General features: G+C 33.2%; 2 protein-coding genes across 10 annotated transcripts in view; one reads left to right on the top strand and one right to left on the bottom strand.

Annotated features, from left to right (window-relative positions):
• Positions 1-2,373: 2,373 nt before the first annotated feature.
• LOC138335456 (uncharacterized) lies at positions 2,374-16,610 on the top strand. 4 transcript variants are annotated; one of them, XM_069284553.1, is made up of 3 exons: positions 2,374-2,535; positions 10,224-10,264; positions 13,771-16,610. In XM_069284553.1, exon 3 carries the CDS (start codon positions 14,644-14,646, stop codon positions 15,556-15,558), a length of 915 nt encoding a protein of 304 aa, XP_069140654.1. In that variant the 5' UTR covers positions 2,374-2,535; positions 10,224-10,264; positions 13,771-14,643; the 3' UTR covers positions 15,559-16,610. The 4 variants fall into 4 exon arrangements, with proteins under 4 accessions (XP_069140654.1, XP_069140656.1, XP_069140657.1 ...); XM_069284555.1 differs by lacking the exon at positions 2,374-2,535 and adding an exon at positions 9,112-9,204; XM_069284556.1 differs by lacking the exon at positions 2,374-2,535 and having other exon boundaries at positions 10,070-10,243.
• Positions 16,611-23,976: 7,366 nt separating this feature from the next.
• The window catches only part of LOC138335455 (rhotekin-like), a 35,168-nt gene continuing 31,296 nt past the window's right edge, over positions 23,977-27,848 (bottom strand). For all 6 annotated transcript variants that reach the window (XM_069284547.1, XM_069284551.1, XM_069284550.1 and 3 more), the window contains one exon: positions 23,977-27,510. In XM_069284547.1, coding sequence (XP_069140648.1) covers positions 27,362-27,510 — 149 coding nt within the window. In that variant the 3' untranslated portion in view covers positions 23,977-27,361. The remainder of the gene's footprint in view (positions 27,511-27,848) is intronic.

Raw genomic sequence — 27,848 nt, 5'->3', positions numbered from 1 at the left:
TAGAAGAAAAAAATTGACGGCAGGGAACGTGTGTTGCTTGCAACACTTACTGTAAGTTTTTTCTGAACTTAAATAAGAAGCTCAAACTTTTCAATGATGGTAATAGTATAAAGTAAGCAACTGTTGTTACTAAAGGAAAATACTCAGTCGTCTGCTTCTGTTTTTGATAGAGAAAAATATTATTCGTCAGCGGAGGAGCATTTATAATATGTAAATAGAGTCATGAATTGGAAAATGGTATGTACCTCTATTTGTTGGCATAAAGCAAGATTAGCAATTCTGGATTGCTTCCAATATCATTTTTGATTTTATCATAATTTATCAATTTGTCACTTTTCATAAACAGTGATTTCAAACAAAACTACATACTTTAACGGTTACTTAATGATTTGATTTATTTTAATTTTGCTTTATGTATTCTATTACCCTAGTACTCTATACTCTGTAAATGAATTGATGATCAATATCAAACTGTATAAAGTGCATTTCGCAAATAAACGACTTTCTTCTGCTGAATGTGTTGTTTCAGTTTTAAATGGCTACACCGCTGTCAAATGGTATTTTTTTCTCTAGCAAAACCAGAATCAAACGAATTAGTACATTTCTTCTTCAGTTGCAAAAGTTACTTACTTTACACCATTACCAACATGGTAAAGTTTGAGCTTCCTATTTTACTTAAAGATGCTCCACCGCTGATAAATGGTATTTTTTCTCTATCATAAATAGTAGCAGGCAAATAACAAAAGTAACTTACTTTACACCATTACCACAATTGAAAAGTTTGAGTTTCCTATCCTAATCCAAGATAAAAATATTAGAAATAATTAATTGCATCCCGAAAAACTTCCACGACACTATACCCTATGTGGAATAAAGTACTGATTGTGCATGCACCAAAAGTAAAATAAATTATTTTATATGCATTTTTGTGTTAATTAGCCACATATAAATATTTTTAAACACGCTTATAAATCAGGTTTTGTTCACACGATGGGTATCGTTTATGCTCTGTCGGCGATGGAGCATCTAAATAAGCCAAGTCAAAAATAATAAGTTGCCTCCCAAAAAAGTCCATGGAATGAAGTACTAGTTGTGGTTCCACCAAAAGTGAAGTCAATTACATATAAATTTACATGAATAAAGAATAAACGCCAATCATACTGTTCAAACGATGAGAGTCGTTAATGTCGACGTTGGGGTATCTTTAAGATTTATAATTCCTCAGAGTAGGTCACTTTGCGAAATAACGCATTCAAAATTAAGCATGAAGAACCACGATATAACCTAACGAGAGCCTAAAATTCAATTACATTGAATCATTATTTTACCGTAAAGTTTCGCGGTTGTAAAATTTCGCGAGGTATTAAACTTCGCGAACTTGGATGGATCGACAAATTTAGCAAAATTATAACCCCGCGAATATTAGCAACTGTACAGTATGATACGAGGAGCCTATTTCCACGTCAACGCTCCTTGAGAGTTGCATGAAAACTGTTTTACATACAGAAGAGATCAAAATAACTCAATTTCAATTATGTTATTTCTACTATTGTAAAGTTCTTTACGCTAATTTGCTTTTTGTTCATTCATTTATAAGTGGATGTGCCATAATTTTCATACTCAACAATAAAAAAGAGCTTTTAATATTTTTTCACCGCTAAAAGTTACACCAACATTTTAAGAATTACAATGCTTACAATGCATAGGTTTTAATTTACAAGTGTCATACTATACTAATCTTTTTAGGCAGTGTATATATACATCTAAATTGCAGTGGAATTAGTGCATACTGTCAGACCATGATGCCAAATTGTGGTCTACATTCATTAATTTCATTTCATTTCATATTTTTCAGTATCATTACTAATTGTAAAGTGAATCATGCAGGTATGTTTCCATCTCAACATACATTAGGCATAAAAACAAGAATTTTACAAGTGCATAAATTCTATGCTGTAACTAATATTTATAAGGCATCATGCATGTTAGCATATTTGAATGATTTTCACATCTTAATTCATCAAAACTGAAGGTTTTCAATAGATTACTGAAGAAAAATAGCATGTCAAAATTTTGCCCAGTATTGCCACATATAACTTGTAATTAATAATACGAAATTACATTATTTTTCTTTATGGTTTATTTTATAGCTAATGTTTCATTTAATAAAAAAGCTTGTATCTAACGGCGCATAGTAATGAATCTCTACCGCTAACATGACTAACTTACGATACTCTATTATTATGTATTTAAAATCCCACAATCCATTTAAAAGCCAAGTATATAGAAATTAAGAGTTTACGCTTAAGGTCTGGTCGCATGCTATTTTTAAAACAGTTGTATTTAGGTAACGGCTTATAAAGCGGGTAGAGGGAGTGTATGTGTATATTGGCAGGCATGTCACCTCAGGGACGGAGTGACCAAATAAGTTGTATGTAAATCACAACTGGATATATGTAATATTAGAACACCTTATAAGTGTGTTTTACGAGTATATGAGCAGGAAATGGACATGGGCCCAAATTAACCTACCAGGTAAATATACATTGTTCTTTCATTATCGTATGTATTCAGATACGGGTTGTAAACCAACGTTACACATTTGTACGTTCATGTCGTAAAGGTGGACTACTGAATTCCTGTTTATGGTCATGTTAACCAACTTTACGTTCATACCGTAAAGGTGAACTACTGAATTCCTATTTTTAGTCATAGACTATTGCAAACATGCTGTTGATATATCCACCTTTAGATGGATTATGAATACATGTGCTGTTTTGGATAATTGTTGAATTGAAAGATTGACTTCTCCAAGTATAATTATCTATATACATATATATATTTGCCACACTATGATGCATACAGATGTGCATGTTCATATACAATGAAGGGGAAGCTAGAGAAAAGCGGTAATAGTCACCTCCTATTCAACAAGGTGTCGATTTCATGAGCATTAGGATCCGTAGCACACATCAACCTGCATATATTATGAAAATATACGGTAAAATAAACCATGTGTTGTTTTCAACTAGAAACATATACAAAATCATTAATAAATGTCCGAAATATCGCTTGCGATGAAAGAGTACAGGTGTTTGAGGTTGTTTGTGCATAAATTAACTGAAACTTGCTGTCAATGTAAATGTTTGCTACGGGGCAAATTGCTCATGAAATCGACACTTATGTAAATGGTGAAGTTTTTAAGAAAGTTCTGAAGCTCCCCTTACGATAACTGTATTATACTTTGTTAAATGTAGTTTGGTAGATGCCAGCATGTTATGAAATGTCATTCAGTTTGAATCGAGTTGACATTAGATATCGCATATCTTTAGGCTGCATACTAGTTTCTAATTGGTTTTTTCGTTACTACTAAATTTCGCGGTCTCCGTTTAAAAACAAGTTCGCAAAGATTAACATTTGCGGATTTAAAACCTGAATGGAAATTCATTTTAATGAAAATGATGTTGTTATAAATTCACGAAGACAAACATTATCAAATTTACCTGCCTTGCGAAATTCGTGAAAGTAAATCGCATGTATAAAAAAGTTGATTGACAGTAGATTATGAAAGTTCTTTGATAATTGTACTTATACATTTTGACTAGAATACTAAGAAAATCGTCATTAAAGCGTGTTAGATTATTATTATCGACACAAAAGGTTACAAAATACCACAAGACGGATTAATGATGGATTAGTAATTTTGACTTTTCGCGTTGGCTAGTTCTATGATATTCCTTAACCAGATTTCGGATTACACCTGTGTGTACCTACTAAAGTTTTATATCTAAATCTGGGATAATAAAGTTAATGCAAAAAATAAACATAGTTACATACACTAGTAGCTTAATACAAAAATCCTTCTACTCCATTGAGTATACATTTACACCTGGATATACACAGTACACATTTGTATAACTTGCCATATGCACATAGGTATATGAAATATGCATTTTTACACCTAGTTATGTGAAATATGCATTTTTACACCTTGGTATGTAAAATATGCATTTTTACACCTACGTATATGAAATATGCATTTACACCTGGGTATATGAAGTATTTTTTCTATATCTTTTCTATCAAGTCATCAGAATTTCACTTTTTTATACCAGGATAAATATAAGAAGAATATATTTCTACATTTGATATACTATGAAATATATCTTATATCAAAATGTCAGAAGTATACATTTTTTACCAGGATAGACATAAGAAGCATACTTTTTTTTTACTTGGTATATGAAATATATATATTAAGTATTATAAAAGGGATATGATGTATTTTTTTAATAATTGGTATTAGAGGTATATTTTTTTAACCAGTTTATTAGAAGTACATATTTCTTTACATCTGGAACATTGTATATGAAACATAATATTCCATTTTCTATCAGATATGATATTATGTCTTTTTTTTCATTACTGGCATAAGAAATATAAATTTTACAGTATTAAAAGTACACATTTCTACACCTGGTATATGAAGTGTATATTTTTACACCTAAGAATATGTAGAATGTATTTATCTCTCGCACAATAATACACCTGGTTACACACCTGGCTGGGTAATTAAATTTTGCACTGATAGTATTGAATCCCAATTTATCACGTCTGTCTATCTTTATTACCTGGCAGGCGTACCTGTGTTTTACCTGTCATCGCGTCAAGAGACACAACTCTGATGAATAAAATACGATAATCACGCTTAAATGAACCCAGACAGACATATTTTTTTGTAATTCATAATGTTATTAATGTTTAGTCGCTGTAATAACGTGGATTGGAACATAAACTGTGTTAAATCCATGCACATTGAGCTAGATAAGTCAATGTTACGACCTTCGGTATCTCGCAATCGTCAATCCTATCGGACATTGTTACATGTAAAACTGTGATACAGTATTCTTGAAACGGGGATATTTTTGCGTTTGGTAGCTAGCGGTGTAGTAATACTCGTACATATTTAGTTCAATTATTCATATGTTAAGATTCAAATTTAACGATACGTTTATGCGTGAACATTTGCTGACAGGAGAAAATTTTAGTGTTTTCTTCCAAATTCTGTACTTTGAATAATTTATAATATCTTGTGCTTTATCAACTAATAAACACTACACCACCATACATTTCTATACCTGTAAATATTCTGAGCTTATCTTTATTTTGACTGTTCCGATGTATATATAATGTATTTATCATGGTATCATAATTCATATAACATGCTTTCATTGTTAACATTGCGATGTGTATGATATATATATTATCTTTTTTTAAAGGCCCACTATATTCCGGAGCAAAATTTAAAGGTTTCTAAAAATCATAGATAACTTAAGAAAATAGATATCGATGACCTAAGATGAGTTTACAACATGAAGCTTATTAAGTTAATTTACAGTATCAAATGTTTTAGAGATAAAAATATGGCTCTCAATACTTTTTACCTGAAGTAAAATATGTTTTTTCTCTCCTTATCTGGTGTGTGCTGTTTAGTTTCATTAAATTCACCATAAAAAATCATTATCTTGATATATCACAGGCGGGGATATGATAATTATAAAATTATAAAAAGGAATTGAAATTTAATCCTTACTTCATGCTCGTTTTATAACATAAGTGTTTTCTGTGTTGTGTTACGCACACACGTAGAGCCCGATAACGGAAGGTTCAAGAACGTTGTATAGAAAGAAGAGATTTAAATCATTTAGTCTTTTCATTTCTATTTGCAGTAAGTGCACACCAATTAAGAGCTGTTATATTTAATCTCCTTTCTTATCCACTACAATGTCTCTGTAAGCGGTCGTAAATATGAATGGCATTGATAAATGATTAATGCACAAATGTATGACCAGCTCACAGATGGCGTTTTTAAGTATATAGGACTATCAAACAAAAATCTCTAATAGTCAAAAAGAGTGAACCCTCGATAAAAAAACGAATTTTCCGGATTGTTGGACTTCTTGTTTTCTTCGTAAATAATCAAATCCGTTCCCCGTTTTTTTCGGACTATCGACATCTGGATTATCGAGGGTCCACTGTAAAACATCTGAATGATTTGAACTAACATTATGAAACACATGCCACCATTTCTGTAATATGGCTCTTTTTTACCCTTTAGGTGTATTTCGCTCACGCTACACTTTCTGATAGTGAATTGTATTTACATAGCTCAATCAAATCTGTTCCCCGTTTTTTTCGGACTATCGACATCCGGATTATCGAGGGTCCACTGGTTTGAACTTACATTATGAAACACGTGCCACCATTTCTGTAATATGGCTCTTTTTTACCATTTGGTGTATTTAGCTCACGCTACACTTTCTGATAGTGTATTGTATTTACATAGCTCAATCAAATCACCCATGACGTCAACGTTGATGTGTTTATCAAGCAAATGTTAAATAACGAGGTATATCACATAATACTGTCTATTGACTTTGACTGTGTAATTTTTTGCATATGTCACTAGCGCAATATAACCAGAAAATTTAATTTAACGAGTCTAAGAAGTTATTTTATTATTTCTACGCGCGCTGATGAGCAAATATTTAAACTTCGAGAAGACTTTCGTAAACTCTTATACGAAATTAACACAACTTTAAGATACTTTTTATCGCAAAACCTCAGTAACCTAGATTTCTTATTATTATTGGCTAACGAAGTGTCGAGCAGGAAACTCATTGGGACGTCATGACAGAAACAATATTGTTATGTCAGGGAAAATCACTTGACGTCACGATTCAAGAACGGCGGTACAAAATGGATACTGTATAGGTCGTTGAGGTTATGTATATATCTATATGAGATTTTATGAAACTCGCCTCAAAGTTTTAATTTTTGCTCACCAACGCTCCTAAAAATATAAACTTCTTAGACTCGTTTCATAAGTCTCATTTGAAATGAATACTCATTTGAGTTCCTATGTATAAGACATGGATTTGACCTCTTGGTACTTATTCTATTGCTGCATGTAATTATGTTATATTAAATTACAGTAAAACATTATCAAATATTTATCTTATCGACAGAATGTAATAAATATTTTTAGACATAAAACATACGCTATCTGATTGAACGTCCAGGTGTCTGAGTGAAAAGCCTATCAATGCCGTCTTTCAAATCTATAACATTTCAGACGAAAGTTCATTACAGGTAATTAGTAATGACATTTAAAATCATAGACTACAGGGAATGCATGTATATGGTGTTATCTTTGATCCCATCTGGTATTCAATCCCTAATTGGATTTCCTCTCTCATTACCTTAATTTTTATAGCAAGGTATAATTTTCAAACAGGTAAAGTTTGAGTAGTAGAGAATAAAAAGTATAGGAATTTAATTCTTAGATATACTTTTCTATACAAGCTATTAAAAATAACATGAGAAGGCTTCAGCCGTTTAATCTGCTTAAATATCTGTCTTTGAATGTTCATACTTATAGAGTATCGTAATCGAACTCCAACGAAATCAAATATATATTACATAATATACATGTTTCTTACTCAAGTTTTGTTCGCGCAATCTACTGGCGATATGTTTTTCATTAGATAGAATCCATTTATCTTTATTTTTATCAAAGCCGTGTCAGAATCTACGATTGAATAAAAAGAAATTCTTTCCCTTTAATATTTTTATTTTTAAAAAACTTATTTTGGTACACATTTTTATGTAGATTTTCGATTATGAGGTTAACTTAATTAACTTGATATGAGATAAACACTGAAATCGTTAATATTCTCTTTCATAAAAACGTATTCCATATATTATGAAACTCTTTTCTACGTTTTGATTACAACCCTGTGGACATGTAAAATTTTATAGTTTTCTACCAATTAAATTGTTTAATATTCTCTTTTATAAAAACATGTACCTTGTGTTATGAAACTCGTTTTCTAAGTTTTACTTTCAGCTTGGTAAACACCAAGATTTGATCTTTTTCTACCACTGATATCGTTAATATTCTCTTTCATAAAAATATATCCCATATGTTATTAAACTCATTTATGAGTTTCTATTAAAAACCTGTTAAAGATGCTCCACCGCTGACAAATGGTATTTTTTCACTATCAAAAACAGGAGCAGACGATTTAGTATTTTTCTTCAGTTACAAAAGTTACTTACTTTACACCATTACCACCATTGAAAAGTTTGAGCTTCTAATTTTACTTCAAGTTAAAAATATGACAAATAATTAATTGCATCCCGAAAAAATTCCGTGTCACTATATTCTATATGGAAGGAAGTACTGATTGTGCATGCACCAAAGGCTAAATAAATTATTTTATATTATTTTTGTGTTAATTAGACATATATATACACGATCAAACACCAATTATTGTTCAACTGAGGAATATCATTTATGCTCTGTCGGAGGTGGAGCATCTTTAACATGTAAAATTTGATATTTTTCTACCACTGTAATCTTTAAATATTCCCTTTCATAAAAACATGTTCCATATATTATTAAACTCATTTCTAAGTTTTTATTAAAACCCTGTAAACATGTAAAATTTGATATTTTTCTACCACTGTAATCGTTAAATATTCTCTTTTTTCTAAAACATGTTCCATATGTTATGGAACTCGTTTCTAAGTTTTACTTACATCTCGGTAAACACGTTAGATTTGATTTCTTTCTATAATTGAAATAGTTTGATATTCTAATTTGTATGCATCAATGGCTATATTTAGACCAAAATATTATAGACACTCATCTATCAATATCTATTATACCTACATAGATGTTTACTTACACATAAACAAACAATTGCCGTCCTTGTCAATACAAAAATCCAACATATACACAGAAATAATTCTGTCTGCTCTGCTTGGTGCGATATCTTTTAATATCGCACTCTAGGATCTATACAACTTACCCACGACCATTCACGACAACATATGTAGTTTAATCAAATCGTGAGGATACCATGCACGATTTCACAAATATATTTTATTCACAACAAAAACACTTTGAGGCGTTAGAACTAATAATACATGGAAGTAATGCGTTAGACAGGACAACTATACTGCTGTTGATAGGTATGAGAGAGTTCACAATCTGAGTTGTACTTTAAACCCCGAATGAATGCCGGAATATATTTTATACCAATTGTGTCGATACAAAGAGTATTTATATCGTATTTACATCTCAGCGTGGGATCAACCTGGTTTCAACAACCGTGGATGAAGAAAATGATAGTCATGGTAATATGTTATTAATATTTACAATTATTGACTTTGGGTGAGGTAAAAACAAGATTTATTAACCTGAGTGAACGATATTCCTCGGGGCAAAAGACGGTTATTTTCAAACCAGATCGTTAATCTGGGAGTGTCAAGAAATGTACCCAGCAACATTTGTATTATATAGTTCATAGTATATATTCTTGAATTAGATTTTTTCAAAGCGTTTTCAATATTGGTTAGTATTATCTCTGTACTTATGTGATATCAAACATAAAAGATATGTTACATAGTTATTGTCCTGAGGTTTTGTTATCCCGTAATGTTTCAAGTTTCCTTGTTGATAACTCCAATAAATATACTTAAATGTTAGGAATTTTCGATGACAATTTCGAGGGATCAATTCTTTTGTTATGATGCACGTGTAAAAATAACTGAGCCTCACAGTGAGTGAGTGATATCTTAGTGTTTCTATTTTCATACATAACATGATTTCGTTATACTTTCTGAAAAATATATGATCAATATATATCACTCAAAAGCCCATTACAAACTTTTCCCCTTTTATGAGAATATCACAAGGATAATCTTGATAGTTACTAATTTTTAAAAAGTTGTTCCTTCCAGATACAAAAGTGAAAAAAACATGTTATCGATAAAAAATATAAATAATGAGGGCCTAGATAGCCGACATAACCGTCCCCAGTGATGTTGATATTTATGCAGTAAACATTTGGATATACCATGTAATTCCATTCCTCGGTATCGTACCTATACGACCCCGCGCGGGTTCTCTTCCTTGGTGACGAACCCCACACGATGTTGTTTTTTTATTATCATCTACCTGTTGAAATGTTTAGATAATCCTTCTTTACGTACCAAGGCTGGGCCTGTCATGTTAAACAGTTTAGTGTATGACAAGTAGGCCTTAACGACTACATTAAACGATTCGGAGTTCATAATGATAATGTGAAGGTGTAGAACTTCCTTAGCCACACCAATATGGTTGATATCTACCTGAAATCTTATTTCAATTACAGGTAATGCTGTGAGTACGTAGGTAAGCTGAAAAAAGGCACGTGTAAGTACAAGTTTATTTATCTAACACTCCTGGATCAAATCTATATTGATACAGGAGTTTCTTAATCCTATTCCACAATCACGACTGATTTCATTAAACTTGACCGGAAGTAGCAGGTGCGCATGCGTCTTCATGTAGAAACCTCAGTTCTGTTGACAATGCATGTTTTAAATCTAATTCATTATTATTTTGATATCTCCTTTTATCCAATTCATTAAGTCTTACAATATATTTTTCATAATTACTTAACATAGTTTTCATGTGATTTGGATATACTAGAGACTGGCAAAATATTTTGGAAGCTTTGACTTATATTGTTCAACGTTTTATACCAAATTGTGGACTCCTCCAATGAAGGCGTAGCGCAGGCATGTTCGTATTGTGTCCTCTTTTGATGATGAGAACTCAATTGAGCTTTTTTAAAGTGCAACCTCACATAATCATCCTACCAAAGATACTGAGCAGAATATCCCTATTACACAGAGAAATACAGAAACATCTCGATAGGGGAATGAAATCTAAAAGCCTTTTATAAGGAAAGTCCTAGGTTCTGTCCACTGGTCGAGTATATATAGTTAATAAAACTGGTAGTTTCTGTTCCTGGTTGATGTTCAGCATAAAGGGAGTGGGACGATTGGTTTGACCGTTGTCAGTATAATGCTGTTTTGTGTCTTTGTCGGTAAGCTTCATTAAAATAGTAATATAAGATTTACCAGACTTTTACTTCTGTTTACCAAGAAAAAGCATACCAGTCTTCCAAGACACTCATACATTCACTATTTGTTATTTATTTTATATGTTGAGATTAAAATAATTCTAAAAAGATGATTATATCGATTATATATAATTACTTAAATAATAAACTTACTTGATAAAGAATTTAACGCAATTCTCATAACTTATGCAATAAGGAAAACCAGAAACATGAAATGTGTTCTGTATATCTAACGGGAAATGAAAATTGAATGCAAATACTCGGGAAGCCATCTATACGAAGGAAAATGTCTATACAACTAGCAGGGGTTCTGGTGAATGACCACGGAGATAATTAACATCTTTATTAAAGTTCTACTACATTTTATGGTGGCATATTTCTGCCATGGTGTTATTTTAGGTCGAGTTATGTAACGTAAATTTGCCGAGATAATTATTTCGTCCTGTCGAGTTATTTCGTGACTTGTTGAGATATTTATGTCGGCAAGTCAACTTACATCACGGAAAGTCGACTTACATCCTGGAAAATTGACTTACTTTATTACGACGAGATCCACGATAGTCAGTCGCGATAGTGTAACTCGACTTTCCAATGTGAATATGTGGATTTGTCGTGTTAAAAGTCAACTTACCGACATAAATATCTCAATAGGTCATGTAATAACTCGACTGGTCGACATAATTATCTCAACAAGTCATGTTATAACTCGACTTGCCGACATAACTATCTGGTCAAAGTCGAGTTACCATAAGTCGACCTAAACTAACTCGATGACAGAAATATGCCACCATAACATTTATACACCTAGACGGTATACTCTATATTTCCCATGTGGCCTCCTCGTGTTTATTTGATTTTTATCGAGCATGCTTCGCATTAAAGCAATAATAAATCGCTCAAAACTCGTTAGTAAGCCGTGTAATTTGTTGATCGATCTCGGGTCCATTTTATTTCGATAAATTTATTTTGATGTAGGGCTGAGGTCAAAATGACGGTTTTAACACACGAATTCGTATCAATTCTTTCTCGAATATGAACTACTAGCTACAAATAGTTTAAATGAAGATGGAAAGAACTAATGCTATTTTGTACAGGTGGAAATTTTATTTTATGGTTATCCATATCACTGATTGTTTTCGTCGTTTGGCTGATCAAATATTCTTAAGTCCTTTTAATAGTTTAAAAGGTCTCTCCGACATGCAGTATTGCATGTTGTACTTAGTGTTGTGTTGTTGGGGAATATTGGTATTTTTTCGTGTTGTGTCGCCCATTTCATATTGCTATTCCACTCAAGCACTCTATAATAACTGAACAGCGCATCGCACCGGTCACGTTATACTGACAACGGGTAAACCAGTCGTCCCACTTTCTTTAGGAAGTGTGCTAAGCAGGAAAGAAACTACTACCGATGGCTAAACGTGAGGCACTCAACCGATGGCTAAACGTGAGGTGGTGTTATGGGAGACGTTAAAAAAAAGAGAAAAGATAATATTCTAAAATAATTTAGTTGCCTTTTACGATCATGCAATATAGGCAGCAGGTAAAATCTTAACACCCTACCTGCAGGGCAGTCAGAATACAGAGCATTCATCATCAGATTAATGTTCAACTCAATCCTGAAAAAGGGAATTAGAGATAAAATGGTTATTTATACTGATAATTTTAATATTTATAACATGGACAAAGTAGTCTGATTCATTCGTTGACAAATGCATATGGTTATTTTGCAGTTTGGAAAAAATAATAATTTGAAGCATTGATAATGATTTAATAAAACAATTCTTTAGAGCAAATAATAAATTGAAGCATTTGACATAATGATTTGATAAAACAATTCTTTAGAGAAAATGATAAATTGAAGCATTGATAATGATTTAATAAAACATTTTTTAGAGAAAATAAAAAATTATGCATTTGATATAATGATCTAGTAAAACAATTCTTTAGAGAAAATAATAAATTGAAGCATCGATAATAATTTTATTAAACAATACTAGATATACATAAAATTATAACGTCAATGACACAATGCACTGCGTCCGATTAATCTATTTCCATTCCCGAGGATAAAAAGACACTAACCTTTTGTTGTTAATTTGGGGTTTTGTAGTTGTTGTTTTCTTTTTGGGTGTTGTTGTTTGTATTTTTTTTTTTTTTTTTTTTTTTTTTTTTTTTTTTTTTTTTAGGGGGGAGGGTATTTCAGTTTCTTTTTAATTCCCCTTATGGATGAAGAGTTAAGTGACTGTTGTTAGCATATTACATATTATTCTGGCAGGGTGTCCTGTTGGGCAGTATGTTTCAGTGAGCTAGCACTATAAAATGAGACCAAACAATTCCCGATCGATCTATGCACTAAACATATAAATGATATATAGTCAAACTGAGAGGACATAGTAATCGCATTCAACAAAGCTAAGCTATTGAACCGTGTTTTTTGTCATAGACAGCATTAAAACGATTCACAATACTAGGCCACATATCATTTCAATGTATAAATAGATCGTATATTGAAAGTTAGCGGTTATGTATTTAATCAATGTTTGTGCATGTCTGTAAGTTGTTTTGAATGTAGATATATATATATGTTCTACAGGTTTCCATCACCTAAACAAAACTAGGGCCCAACAAACAGAATTTCTCTCTGTCTGATTTAAAAGGAACAATGCAACTATGAAAATAATTGTAATCTTACGAGAAATCTATTGAAATATCAAATCAATGTGTTTATTGTTCGGACCTGTGATACTGCCGTGTCGGATTAAACCCTTTTATCCCATTCGATATTTTCCAGGTCTGCGTTTAAAAACCAGGGGAGTATACAGACGGAGCAATATATAAAGGCCACTCTGTCTAAACTACGCATATTGGAGGGTTGCTATCGCTGACAGAACAAGTTCTGCTTCAAAATATCATCGACATGTGAGCTTTAACCAATATACGATATCATACTGCTGTGCTTTACATGGATTTAAACGAAAATGGACATTGGGGAATTTACCAATGGAGTGGTATAATGTGAATGAGTGATACCTTATAAAAACAGGTATCTTTGTGGACGTCAGTTCTCTGCTATACGTTTGGCTATTCCACCTAGATATATATATATGTGTGTGTGTGTGATTGGTTATCATGGTCAAGAATTCCATAGCTAGGGAAAGACACAGGAAATGTGTGAGGGCTTTAATGACTATCGATCCCGTCGCTCAGTTATAATCGGCGAAATATTTACATTCCCACAAAGTGTATTGACGCGTCCTTGACGCATGGATGTCGATATGAGCTGATCCTATAGTCACCGATATGGTATATCAAGTTATACAGGGAACACCTGTAGAAGGAGGTGAAGCCATTCTGTCGCGACCAGGTAAATATTAAGATAGAAACGAGTAGAGGTGTAACACTCTCGTGTTTATGAAGAACAAATTATACTCGCTGTACAAAAAAACATTTCAACGTGAATTATTTGTGCTGGACATGTTCCAACTGAACTATATATAAAGACATAATTGAATACACGTTTGATCCGTGGCGATGTGAAGAGGATGAGCTAACATTTAAACGTGAATGGGCTTACAAGTAGGGGAGTAAGTTGTTCGGTTAGATTGGACAGAAATAGACTTAATTGAAAGTGATATGGGTTGTGTGTCATTAGCAGACTCTTCCTATGTTTGCCGATCAGGGACGAATATTGACAGGTAGTGATCACAAGGGTAATTTTAGAGCGGAAGTAGCTGACAGTTCACGGAGACATCCAAGTTCCGGTGATAGCAACGACGATAGACCACGGTGTGTTGTGAATGGCTCGTCGCCATCAGCGTCCCATCCATATCGGAGTCAACATCCCCCAGTTCCTGTTCCCAACACAATGGTATCGGGAGGGGACCGAAAGGGGGTAATGGTTGAAAGATACGACTTCGTCTCGCGCAGGGATACCGCGAGACGGAACCTGATGGGGCATCTTTACACTCGACAGCCAGTGTTAAAACGAAGCTACTCTTTTGTGGCTGGTGAACGGCCTGCCACAGAAACGCTTCTTCCTCAGCTCAACCGGAGGGAAAAGCATTCCGCCATTAGCTTTAATTCTGAGAAATATGCTAAGCCCGTACGGCCTGTGCGCAACCCAAAACAGGGTGAGAGAAATACAGTGAAACGAAATGGTGGAGTGCAGTCTCCATCAGGTAAAAAGACAGTTACCACAAGCGGGACACGTCCCGGAAGTCATCAAATTAGTCTGCCAGAGTTGATAAATGACATCAACAGGCTTCATTCTCCTGGGGACTCCGACGGGGAGGATTCCGATGGGGGACATAAAATCCCTTTAGATTTAATACGCAGCATGGATAGGAAACCTTCATCGGGCCCCACAAAGACAAAGGCGGTGAGATACCGACCTATCACTCCCGGTGTTATAGAAAAGTTAAATAAGTTAAGACTTTCGTCCAAAATCCGAACGGAGCAATGGGTGAAGACGCTGCCATTGGACTATCGAGCTACCTACTCAGAATTAGCAGACGACAATCAGACAGAACCATCCGAACATTCGCCAAAAGAAAAAGAATGGATTTACACAACAACTTAGGGATAAGATATAAACCAATAGTATTATGAATAATTTTTGTACTTAATACAATTATAAATACGGATTAGTTCCTCGCTTGAACCCCGGTGAAATTCTGGTCATCATTTGTGAAGCAACGTTATGAAGCAATGTTATGTGGAGGACTTTGTTGACAAGTTGCATTTGTGGGAACCAACGAGGACCGTGTAGTGTAAACCAACGATGTTCGGAGAATCATTACGTGTTAACCAATGTTAACGTTATATGCAATGGTGTCCATGTTACATGTTACGCCGTCTTCACGTTGGACGCTTTGATGGAGTCATATTGCGTGAAACAACAATTGGAATGATATTTATGAAGTTATGAACCAACGTTGTAAAAGGAATTGTATTGCGTATTGTGTGTACCAGTTCTGTAATGGGATTGCATGATATGAACCTGCTACATAACGTGTGTTGTACGAAGGGTTTTATTTTGTGAGCCAATGGTGCATGGAAAGGAGTGGAATTGGGGGTGGGGATTCATATTTCATAAACGTTTATTCTAATTAGCGCTGCAGTTGCTAATGTATATTGTATGAATCGCTATTCTTATTAGCAGATCAGTTGTTATCAAGTTTGAAAACATATATTACAAAATAATTTGAAATCTTCATAGTATTGAAACTTTAGTTATAGCTTCTAAATGATGAAGATCAATATTCCCCGTGCATAAAGGGCCGCCCTGAGGGTAAAATATAAAGGCTGCAAAGATATTGAAAAAAATATCACACTGTAGCTTTGCTTTATTTTCTTCAGATAAATGAAACTACGTAAATTAATGAGAAAAAAATGACAGGGTAATGAAAATTATTGATTTTTATTACCAATATGAGTTTTTAGTTCTCTGAAGACCAACGCCTGTCGAGTTTGAACAGCACTGGGACAACGTCAACAATGTAAGGTGCTATCATGTACTACGCATTCGCAATTCTCTGACGTCGATACATAAAGCATAGATTATATTCTTTTAGTGTTTCAACAAATAGAATTGTGCTGATTGTTGATGAAAAATATAAATATGTAAACCTATTATTGGAGTTATCTTTTCGTTTTAGTGATATTATTTATTACGGTAGGCCGCATCCTCGATACTCCAGTGATCTCTACACCCCTGGACTATCTCATAGTAAAACTGAAGGCAGCTCAGGGGAACAAATCTGAACCAATCACAGGCCAGAAAAAAATCTTTACATCAAAACCACACAGTCAGCCTTATTGTGTGACAGGAGTGACACCTAACATCAAAACCACACAGTCAGCCTTATTGTGTACCGTTATACGGCTCTTTTGATGTACATCAATCGACTTAATTACCTATAATTCTGTTGTGTTGCCTCTAGTTTTACAATGAGATAGTCCAGGGGTGTAGAGATCGTAAGTGATCGGAACCACGAGAGTAACGAGGATGGGTAGGCCGAGACGACACTGCAAATACGATTTCTGTTTATTTAATATCTTGATTATGACAACTTTGCCTATTACATATTTTTTTTCCTTGTGAGTTTGTATTAATTGAGAAAACGACGTGAATTTCGCTCACAAAATAACATGAATAATGACATCATAATCGATACCTTCCCGCAAGGAGAGGTAACTCTTAATTAATATGCAAAGACGGAATATAATAATTATGATAGTTGTACATGTATTGGAATTAACAACTTTGATATATTGTAATTACAGGGTATATATATACTAGTACAATATATATATAGAATCGCTGAAATGACATCTTTGGTAAGCTTCTGTGCTTGTTTGATGTACGTTGATGCTTTCTTCAACTGGTATAGTACATGCGTGTACTATACTAAAAGAGAATTAGATTTTACTATCGATGTCGCTGATATAGCTATGAGTTAAATATTTTATAATTTTTCTATTTACCTGTTTCCATTTTTACAAACACCGAGTAAAATATTACTACATGTATTAACGTCCCATAGGGTTAATATTCGCTTATGAACTGAAATTGGTGGTTCCACAGGGTGGTGTTCTAAGGCCATTGTTTTTCTTGTTGTGTTTTGATCGCATTTCAAATGATGATATGGAATTTTTAACAATCAAGCTCCATTTCTAATATAAAACATTTGAATTGGTTAATAATTTCATATATATTATATGCTCTGATTTTCAACTAGTTTCACTGTCTTATACATGGTCACGTGACTTTCAATATGTTACATATTGACTCGAATTTTTAGAAACACCCAGTTAATATTTCTTTGTGAACTTCATTTTACAAACGCTGCATTTTTAAGGATGCCGTTCTTTGACCAACGCTTTACTTATAATTACTATGCAGTATACACATTAGAGATTGTTTTTAACTTTTATTTTAAGAAACGGCACCTCTAATATAAAGTTAAGGATCTTTGTTTCAGTCCATGTGGTGTAAGGACGTATATTTACTTATAAATCCTTGATGTGGTGTTTTATCGCCCTTGTAGAATAATGACCTCGGGCTACGCTCTCCATTATTAATCATTCTACTCGAGTGATATTATAACATAATATGGACCTCAATAAAGGTCCATAATTGATATATAATGTAATGCCACCCTGGTAGAAACTAAAGTAATGACTTGGGGCTACGCTCTCCCGTGTTATTATTTAATTCTACCAGGGTAATAAATCACTACACTAACATAGTTTAATAACAGAAGGTCAAAGGTCATGACGTTTCCGCCAAGTAGGTATAACGTCGACCTCTAAAGGTTTGATTCAAGTTTACCATACATGCATCTACCCCGTCCCTTAATATACCCGGTTGCCATGATATTTCTGATAAGCACTACAATTATAAGAAATGCCTATGGTTGTCAATACCAAGTATCATTTATCAAACGTTACTACGTGGGGTTGTCTAGTCTTTTCTTATCCATTACAAGCATGGATTTATAACATTATGTATATAAGGAAAGGTAGGAAATCGGCTTTATAATGACATAGTGTGGGACCCTCCGAGGGGGAACTTAAAATGTAAGGTTCCCAAATGGGGTTCCGAATCTTTGTCGAGTTGTCAACAGAGCTTGGTCTCAGAACTATGGTATTTCAGAAAGGGTTTTGTATGATTTATTGGGTTTATTTTAGTTTAAAGTATTTGCAGTCATGCAATTTCAAGTCGTCTAGGTTGTGTGTGAAGTAAGATATCCTCGAACAGTCCGCGAAATTTCCCTGGTGCGAACATGTGCTTTTAACTAGGTAATCAAATTTAGAGGGCTTGAAGCTCATTAACAAATACATATTTGTATAGACTCTATTAAAAGAGCTATCCTTATAAATAATGCGGTCATATTACTGTAGTGAGAGTCGCAATCGGAGACTTGTTTATCCAAAGGAAATGTATGCACAGTCACAAGTTTCTGTTGTAGATTGTATATCGCTAGACATTTCATTAATCAGGCACAGGCGTTTGGCTCTATACAAGTTTTCTCTATTTATATATATAGATGCGATAATGTGTCAATATTATATATGGAGAGAGAAAGTCTTAAGAACCAAACGCCTGTCGATCAGGATTAAAATACGGTAAAACATTTTACTAGTACCAGCTGGGACCCTGTGCGATATTTTTTTCAGGGTAGATAACTCGCTATATCCGGGATTAGATTACGTGAGTTTTTTCTCGTTGTGTCTTCAATCTACTTGAAAGCTTATCGACAACATTTATATCTCGATAATGTTGTTTATTATAAACACTGTGGACAAACAACTTGAGAAATCATGCCTCACCATTCAAACAACCGCACGGATCTCCAATATGTGAAGATGACAAACGACCGTTTAGGCGAACTTCGTCACACATTAGCCTTTAAGTTTACATGGTATTAGACAAGACCAGTAAATCTGTCTATATACATATCAACAACGCGGATATATATCACCTGGGTATACTTAGGTGAAAGATAAGGCTCGTTGATGGCTACACCTATAAAGGATCGCCACAAATCGCTCGATAATTTAAATTTCCTTAAAATCTAATGTATACACATATTGATTTTCAATTTGTGTGAATCAGATTTCGTCATATCTACGCATGCTTGAATGTGATATCATATATATATTCCATAGATAGGTATACTGTCTTTATATCAATTATTAGTTATTTGACGTTAGATGAGTAGATAACTTAACAATTATGGACCTTTGTTGGGGTTGATATGGCGTTATATCAACCTAAAAGATAAATAATAACCGATGCCATTATTTTAGAGTCCATACGATAACACCATTTTAACCGAATCGAAGCACCTTCATTTTTGTGTCGCCTGCAACGCAAGGGCGACACTTAGGTATCACTATGTCGGTGTCAGTGTCGTCGGCGGCGTCGGTGTCGTCGGCGGCGTTGGCGTCCGGAAAAATTGTTTCCATGCGGTAACTTAAATATTTATTGTCCGATTTCAACCAAATTTGGTATATTGCTTTATATCAATGAGATCTCAGAGGAGTTCGATAATGGTCAAAATCCGTCAATATTTACAAGAGTTATGGGAATTCAAAATCGTCAAAATAGATAAATCCAATAAATGTTTTCCGCTCGATAACTTCACCAAATTATCAACAATATTTTCAACTGTAAATAACTATTCTTTGTGATGCTGTGCAGGCGACACATCCACTTCCGTGGAATTCTTGTTATGTTAGATACAAAAGTTGTTTTTTAAGAAAGGTTCAAAGCGTTGTTTTTGTAGACCTACAATGTACTACAATTACAAATAGGACATATTTAAGACTTTGTGTCGTCACAGGAACATTATTAACCTGTATACGACGTCATTGTAGCAATATTAACTCGGTGCATCTGATGATAAGTGTAGAATCAACAGTTTAAGCTGATATTTTTGGAACTCTATGAAATTACCGAACTCGTTTTAATTTTAATGGATTTCAATTGAGCCTTTTTCTTGGGGTGATCATGTGATGTTATTTTTCAGGTCAGTCATAAATCGTTAAAGAATGCAGCATCTTGTAGAGGAACATTCAGTGCCATTTTTATCTCAATCTAATCCAAACTTGAGCAGAAATTTGAAACAAGGTTTACTGAGCTTATTCAATCATGTTACAAAATGGCCATCTGAGCAACTTTATTACGAAGCTAGAAATAGAACACTTAACAGGTCTGTGTTAGCCTAGAATCGTCAGATTCATTATCAATCAAGGGCAGAATAAGGCCAGTCTGAGAAGAAGTGAAGAAATGTAAAATAGGCAATATATGCCCATTGCAGTAATTGACACGACAACGATTATCCGAGGTCATCCTCGATACTCCAGGGGTTCCGATCACTTACGATCTCTACACCCCTGTACTATCTCATAGTAAAAACTGGAGTGATCGGAACCCCTCTTTATATCCATACTTATCGTCTCGATATATTGGGTGTTTTTGTTCTCTTTTCATCATTTCGGACGAGCAGCACAAGTCAGTAAGGATTGTTTCCCTTCTATCAGAAAGTCGTCTTCTTAGCTAGCTATACCGACAGTCATTTCTATATTATTTGACTAGTAACAATAATCACATAATCACTATGCACATCCTTCTTCCTTTGGTATATTTTTTTTACTTACAATGACTTAAAACCACGAGGATCTAAGAATTAGCTAAGATCTATATCAATATGGACCCACCAGTGCCCATAGGTCTTTTTTAGATAGGCCTAGTCTCCTGAAACGTCTAAAAATGGTTTATGGGCACTCTGGTGGGTCAATATTGATATATACTATAACTCAGATCCATTGGGGTGGGGGATAGTTGCCAGACACTAAATGTAGGTCAGTGGTTTTTCCCAGAGTACTCTGGGTGTCCTCCATTCCTAAACCTGACCAATCCTGAAATTACTCTGACTGTTACATAAAACTTATAAAATAAACCAACAAAATAACTACAGTGTATTGACAACGGAAAAAATCTTGAGATCCATTCAATAACAACAAACAAATTTGTTGACAATTTAGATTTTAATGAAGTGTTTTGGTATGAGTATGGTTCTCTCACAAGATGATATCAGAAACAAAATGAAATATTATCACAAAAATAAACAAAAAAAATTGGAAGCCTGCGAAATAAAGAGATCAGAATATCATTGAACTGGCAAAAATATCAAGGTGGTAACGTCAACGCTACACAAAGTCATTATTTCAGTGTTTCCAAGTCATAAACACCTGTTTAAAACACACATAATGTTAAACTTTTGTTTAAAGATGCTCCACCGACGAGAAAGCATAAATGATATTCATCATTAGAACAATAATTGGTGTTTGATCTTGTATATATAAATGTCTAATTAACACAAAACATAATATCAAAATAATTTATTTTGCCTTTGGTGCATGCGCAATCAGTACTTCCTTCATATAGGATATAGTGCCACGGAATTTTTACGGGATACAATTAATTATATTTTATATTGTTGACTTGAAGTAAAAATAGAAGCTCATACTTTTCAATGGTGGTAATGGTCTAAAGTAAGTAACTTTTGTAAGTAACTTTTGTAACTGAAGAAAAATACTAAATCATCTACTCCTGTTTTTGATAGTGAAAAAATACAAATTGTCAGCGGTGGAGCATCTTTAAACTTTTGTTTTACTATAGTGTACATTGTTACACAATAGAAATCCATTTTCTATATTCCCCTTTATAATTTAGCAACCCTCTTCACCCCCCTCCCCAAATTTATGAATTAATACTGGCATAATGATATGAGTATATAAAGATTACAGTTACTTGATGGTTGTTCTTGGGTTTTTAACAGTTTCAAAATGAGCAAAGGGTCCTCATAAAGGATTCATTTATAGTTTCATTTCATGTAAATCTTGTAGAAATAAGTCTTTGATGATGTGCCATGAGCATTGGAGAGAAAATTTTAAAACTTTACAGATTTAATGCCAAATCTTGATCTTATTGCTTTAAATAACTTCACAAGGTACAGTCGTGTGCCAAAAGTCTTCGTAATTTTTATTTTTCCCTATATATTCTATGAATTTTACTTTTTTTTCTTAGATTTTTCCTGATCTCATCTCATTTTCATAAAATTTGGCATAATTGTAGAAAATTATCTACACTTTCAACTGATAATATTTAATAATTTTCCTTTATGCACTTTTTGAGAAAACCGTATTCCATTACCACGCAAAACTTTTTTGTTGCCATTTCTGTAAGAACAAAGAAGGAAATGGCGTCATAAGGTTTAGTGGTGCACAAAAAAAAAATATTTTGAAAACAAAATATCGGAAAATTATACAAATATTATGAGCTGAAAGTGTAGATAATTTTCTACAAGTATGCCAAAATTGATTAAAATCCGCTAATAGATGAAATCAAGAAAAATCAAAGAATCAATGTGAAAATACATAGAATATATAAGAAAAAATCAAAATTACGAAGACTTTTGGCATGATACTGTATATACATTTTAACTTATTTCAAAGTCCAAATGAGTTAAGAAAAATAAATGAGCCATTTTTCTTTTAAATGTTCTCCTACTATCCCACCCTCGATATTCCAGGGGTTACTATCACTGCCGTTATATCTACTGGGATGATGTCATAGCAAAACTGAAGTCTCTGTGTGCAATAACACATGAGACTGGTAGTTTGGTCCTTCAATAAGCTCAAAAGAATGAAATAACGGTACATTGCATGAATTTGAAATTGTAAATCTTAAAATGAAGTCTCTGTGATTGGTCTTTTTTTTGTTCTGCCTTCAGGTTTAATATTACATAGCTCAGGGGTGGATGTAATGATAGTGATAGTAACCCCTGGATATCTAGAATTCTAACACCTGTGCCTGAACCTACATATTAAATCAAAAACTTTGAACAACATTGATTTCAAGGAATTTCTTAACTTGAGTTGAGTTTTTTTTCACTACTGTATGTACACTATGTCTGTTTGCATATTAAATCAAAATTGACACTGAAGCCACATACAAAATCTTACATGGCCAAATCTGCGCAAAAGATGGAGAAAAATATTGTCAGAAGTTGAACATAAAATAGTACCGTCGTTATGAGACAGCGTTTTATTGGTTTTATATTTCACACACAAAAAATATCTTTCTTCCCTCTATGCAATCATTCAAACACATATATACAACCCTCATACATATATTGATCTGGAACATTTATATAATTATACAAACAAACAAATAACAGACAGGAAATGTTTCTTTTACAGTCATACTCTAAAACCAAAGGCAAGTGAATGCTATTGAAGTAAATGACATAAAAGTCACCTGACATTATCATACTTTCTAACATTTATTCTATATTTTCTAAGATTTTTTGCCATTCTGTATCAAATGCAGTGGTCCCACATTTGAAATAAAAAATATAAAATGAAAAAAAAATAAGAAAAAAATAGAATGGGAGAAATTCTTGAGAGGTGTTGTGGACAAGTATTCTTCTTTGATGAAGGTCAATGATCACAGTGACCTATTTTTGGTACATTACATTCCATCTCATCTGTATGACCAAAGTATGAAGTTACATTTGCACAGAATGAATGACAGACAAGTACACAACATATGTACCATACTTGTGGGAGGTTTAAGTGTGAAATGACAGAAATGAGAGAAATACAGAAGGGATGAGGAATAGAAATACAAAAGGAAAGAGAGACAGAAGTACAAAAGGAATGAGAAAGGACAGAAATCAGTACAAAAAGAAATGAGAGATATAAGGAAGAACAGAAAACCCCAATACCTGGTGGTGATTCATGGAGAGAAGGACAGACAGAAGAAGTAAGACGAAGGACAAACACAATACACCTCCCCCATGTTATCATTTATTAAAACTAGGTGAATTGTTCTTAATAACTTTGTGTAAAACTTTTAAATATTAAACTACCCATTCTCATCCGAACCGTTTGTAATTTCCTATAATTACTTTTAAAGTGTAAAACACTTGATTCTATAAAATATCGATAAAATAAACTGATTTTAGAAAAATTATTTCAAAACAAATCAACTGTTACTACAGATTCATTTTCATAAACAAAAACAAATCTGTCATAAAAGTTTAAAAGTAAGGGACAATTGGTTCTAACCTTGATAAAAACATTTAATGTTTGAAACAAATATTAATCACATTTGACCTATATCTGCCTAAGCTAAAATAAATTACATGTGTAATTACAGTGCACTGCACATGATCTATGAATGTTTCTGGTGTATTACAAAACATCCTCAAAGGTTAAAATGTTACCGCATGGGCAAGAATTACTGGTAAAATTGCACTTATTTGACATTTAATCTTGAGACCACTCTACTGTCTTATTTAGATGATGCAAGTATATAATAAACTTTCTAAAGAAATTGTCTACAGCGACAAAGAAAATCATGGCATGGGTGAGAAACTTGTAAAACCAGAATTTACAGAACATGTTTTCTTTCATTGAAAGAACAGATATTACGAAGTTTCCTTTGTCTTTCTGTCTTCAAAATAGAAAAAATTAGAAAGATTAGATTCATAGGATTCAGTCAACTTGTATTCAACTTAAATGTTATCATAAGCATTCTCACTCCAAACATACTGGAATCTGTCATCTCCAGACTGGCTACCATTGTTTAAAATATCAGAATTTTCAATCAAATTTGGCTTTATATTTTTGTCCTTAAGATTATGTCCCTTTGTAAGTTTCAAACTACGGGAGATTACTCAGTATAATTCAGCAGAGAATTTCTCATCTTAGGGTCTAATGACAAGTCTATGTATTTTCATGATAATAAGATATTCATTATCATCCTTTGTTGTGCTTATGTGAGAAATATTGCTTGGTAGCCAGTTTGTGTTCATTCGTAATTATCATACGTTCATTCTTTGCTTTGTTTGTTTGAGAAATATTGCTTGTTTTCTCCGACATTTAACTTAACAAGTTTAAGAATCGGTCCACATACAAAAGAGCAGACAAACTAACGATGAAATCCTGTTGCCAACTGATCAGTCTCACAACATTACTTTTCATCACTTGAATTCATTTACCCCTGAAAACACACTTGGACTCTTCCAGTTCAAAGACAGGAAGAACTCATTATGAATTTTCAGGGGTGAATGAGTTTAATAGTAATTTGATGGAGTTAGATCAACCAACATAACAAAAACTAAGACACAAATATTATAATAAACATAAAATTTGGTAAAAGCAAATAAATACATTCTCTGTCAGCACTAGACAACATGAGTATGTTTACAGATACAAAATACAATTCATGAGTCATTTTTTATCATTTTTATTTTGATCAGATATAACTTTTTATGTTTTTAATCTGATCTTTCCAATTGATTAAAATCATGTCAATTTTTATTTTTTACATTCATTCACTTGCTCAACATTTTTTTGCATCACTTCATAGCTAATGGTCACATACAAATATTATACATGTATTTATAATTATACCGTGAACATTTATGGACTTTATAATTGATCTAATAATTCATAGTATCAAAGATAAGTAAAATAATCTTGTACAATTTATAAAATGAACGTTTGACTATTACATTCATTTCTGATTGGTTTTCGAAAGCTTACATTTTCATGATCAAGCTGTATAGAAGTTGGGAAGAACAAAGTTGTCAGTGACTATTTCATTCTCTTCAGAGAAAACTAAAACACGATTTTGTGAATTCTTTTTCTGATTCACTCATATTGCACTTTAGCATATTAGTTACATTAACATTCATTACAAAAATCTTCCATAGAAGTTCAATTCCCTAATACTAGAAATAAAATTGATTCAAATAAGATTGTTTTACAATAAAGATATGAACAAATTTCGAATACAAATGACAGCAATGCCTTGTTTTTTTTACTTCACCTGAAACAATTTAAAACGTGCTATTCAAAATATAAAATCAGAATACAAAATAATGCTTGAAAAAAAAAAAGTTTAAAAATAATCATTATTATGTAAAACGAACATCTTTGGGAAATCTGCGGGAGTTTAGGCGGCAAACTTACAATGCTGCTGGTGGGAATTAGCTGACACATATATTGTAACACAAGTGGCCAAACAGGCCTGCGTCGCTCAATTTGTGACTATGTTTCCATATAAACTTTATTTATTTAAAGCATGCTTCTAATATCAGGACACTGAACTGATATCTGGTTAATGAATTGATATCAGATCAATAAACTGGTATTCAGTCTACCTCTAATTCAATTATTCAGGAATTTACCTGATACAATGTACTTAGCTCTGTGACCGTATTTGTTCATGTGGATAAATTTGGTAGCTATACCCCAGCATACAGCTTATTTGATATAAGTCTCTGAGATAATCTGTTAAATGAGTTATCAATTTGTTGACAGTGAAAGCCGGATAAAAAAAACTGGACAATTAACAGTTGTTATTATACTGTGGCATAAGCTCACCTGCCTTTGTAAGACAGTCAGCGAGCAAAGTACATGATCACATTGGTTGTCATGACAACATAACAACAAAATGTTCTGACACAACACCCAACTTGGTGTCTAACTACTAACACATTTTGGTAAGTGACTTAATATATATGGATACATGTTTTGAATGTCGTTTTAGTCTCCACACAGACTTGACTTAAGGATGATTAGTGTACACATATTGGTCCCTGGGCGTCACAAATATTTCACATGTATAACTCAATGTTTGTATCAACGCCACACACCTACATATAAATACTTGTACGGTTGAGCTGTCACATCAAATGTGATCAAATTGATGGGTATAGACTTCAACTACAGCCTGAAGATTGAAATGATTCGGGAATCCTGATAGCACTTTTGTAATGTTGATATCTCAACTACCACTAGCTCCCATTAGCGGACGAAGACTTACGAGAGTCATCTCCCCTGATCTGTTTGGCCTCACCCATCAAGGTGTTTAACATTTTACTAAGTTGATCGTCTTCCATTCCCAAGTCACGAATTACATGCGTCGTCTTAGCAGGTGTTGTTTCTGAAAACATTGACAAATTGGAATCAAGACTAGGCTACAATGACTTCTTTTGAACACAGCATATTTTTTTTAATAAGTTTGACACTGACCAAAAATCAATATTACCTAATGTAGCGATAATAGTCTTATGTCAGTATTACAGTCTATTCAAGATGCTAAGATTATTTCAATTATCATATTTTTACCCGATATCTTTGACATCACCAAGGCCGGAAGTTGGGCTTATTGTACTCGGCCACATCATTTTAGCATCTCAAAACCCCAAGTTTTATTTTTTATAACATGTAATTTAATTTGCTAGGAATAAAAGCAAGTATTGAGAAGATCTCCAGACAAAT

This window comes from Argopecten irradians, chromosome 11 (genome assembly GCF_041381155.1).
Source record: "Argopecten irradians isolate NY chromosome 11, Ai_NY, whole genome shotgun sequence".
NCBI classification, from domain to species: Eukaryota; Metazoa; Mollusca; class Bivalvia; order Pectinida; family Pectinidae; genus Argopecten; species Argopecten irradians.
Note: the sequence above shows the minus strand (reverse complement) of the source record. Positions and strands in the feature narration are given on the sequence as shown.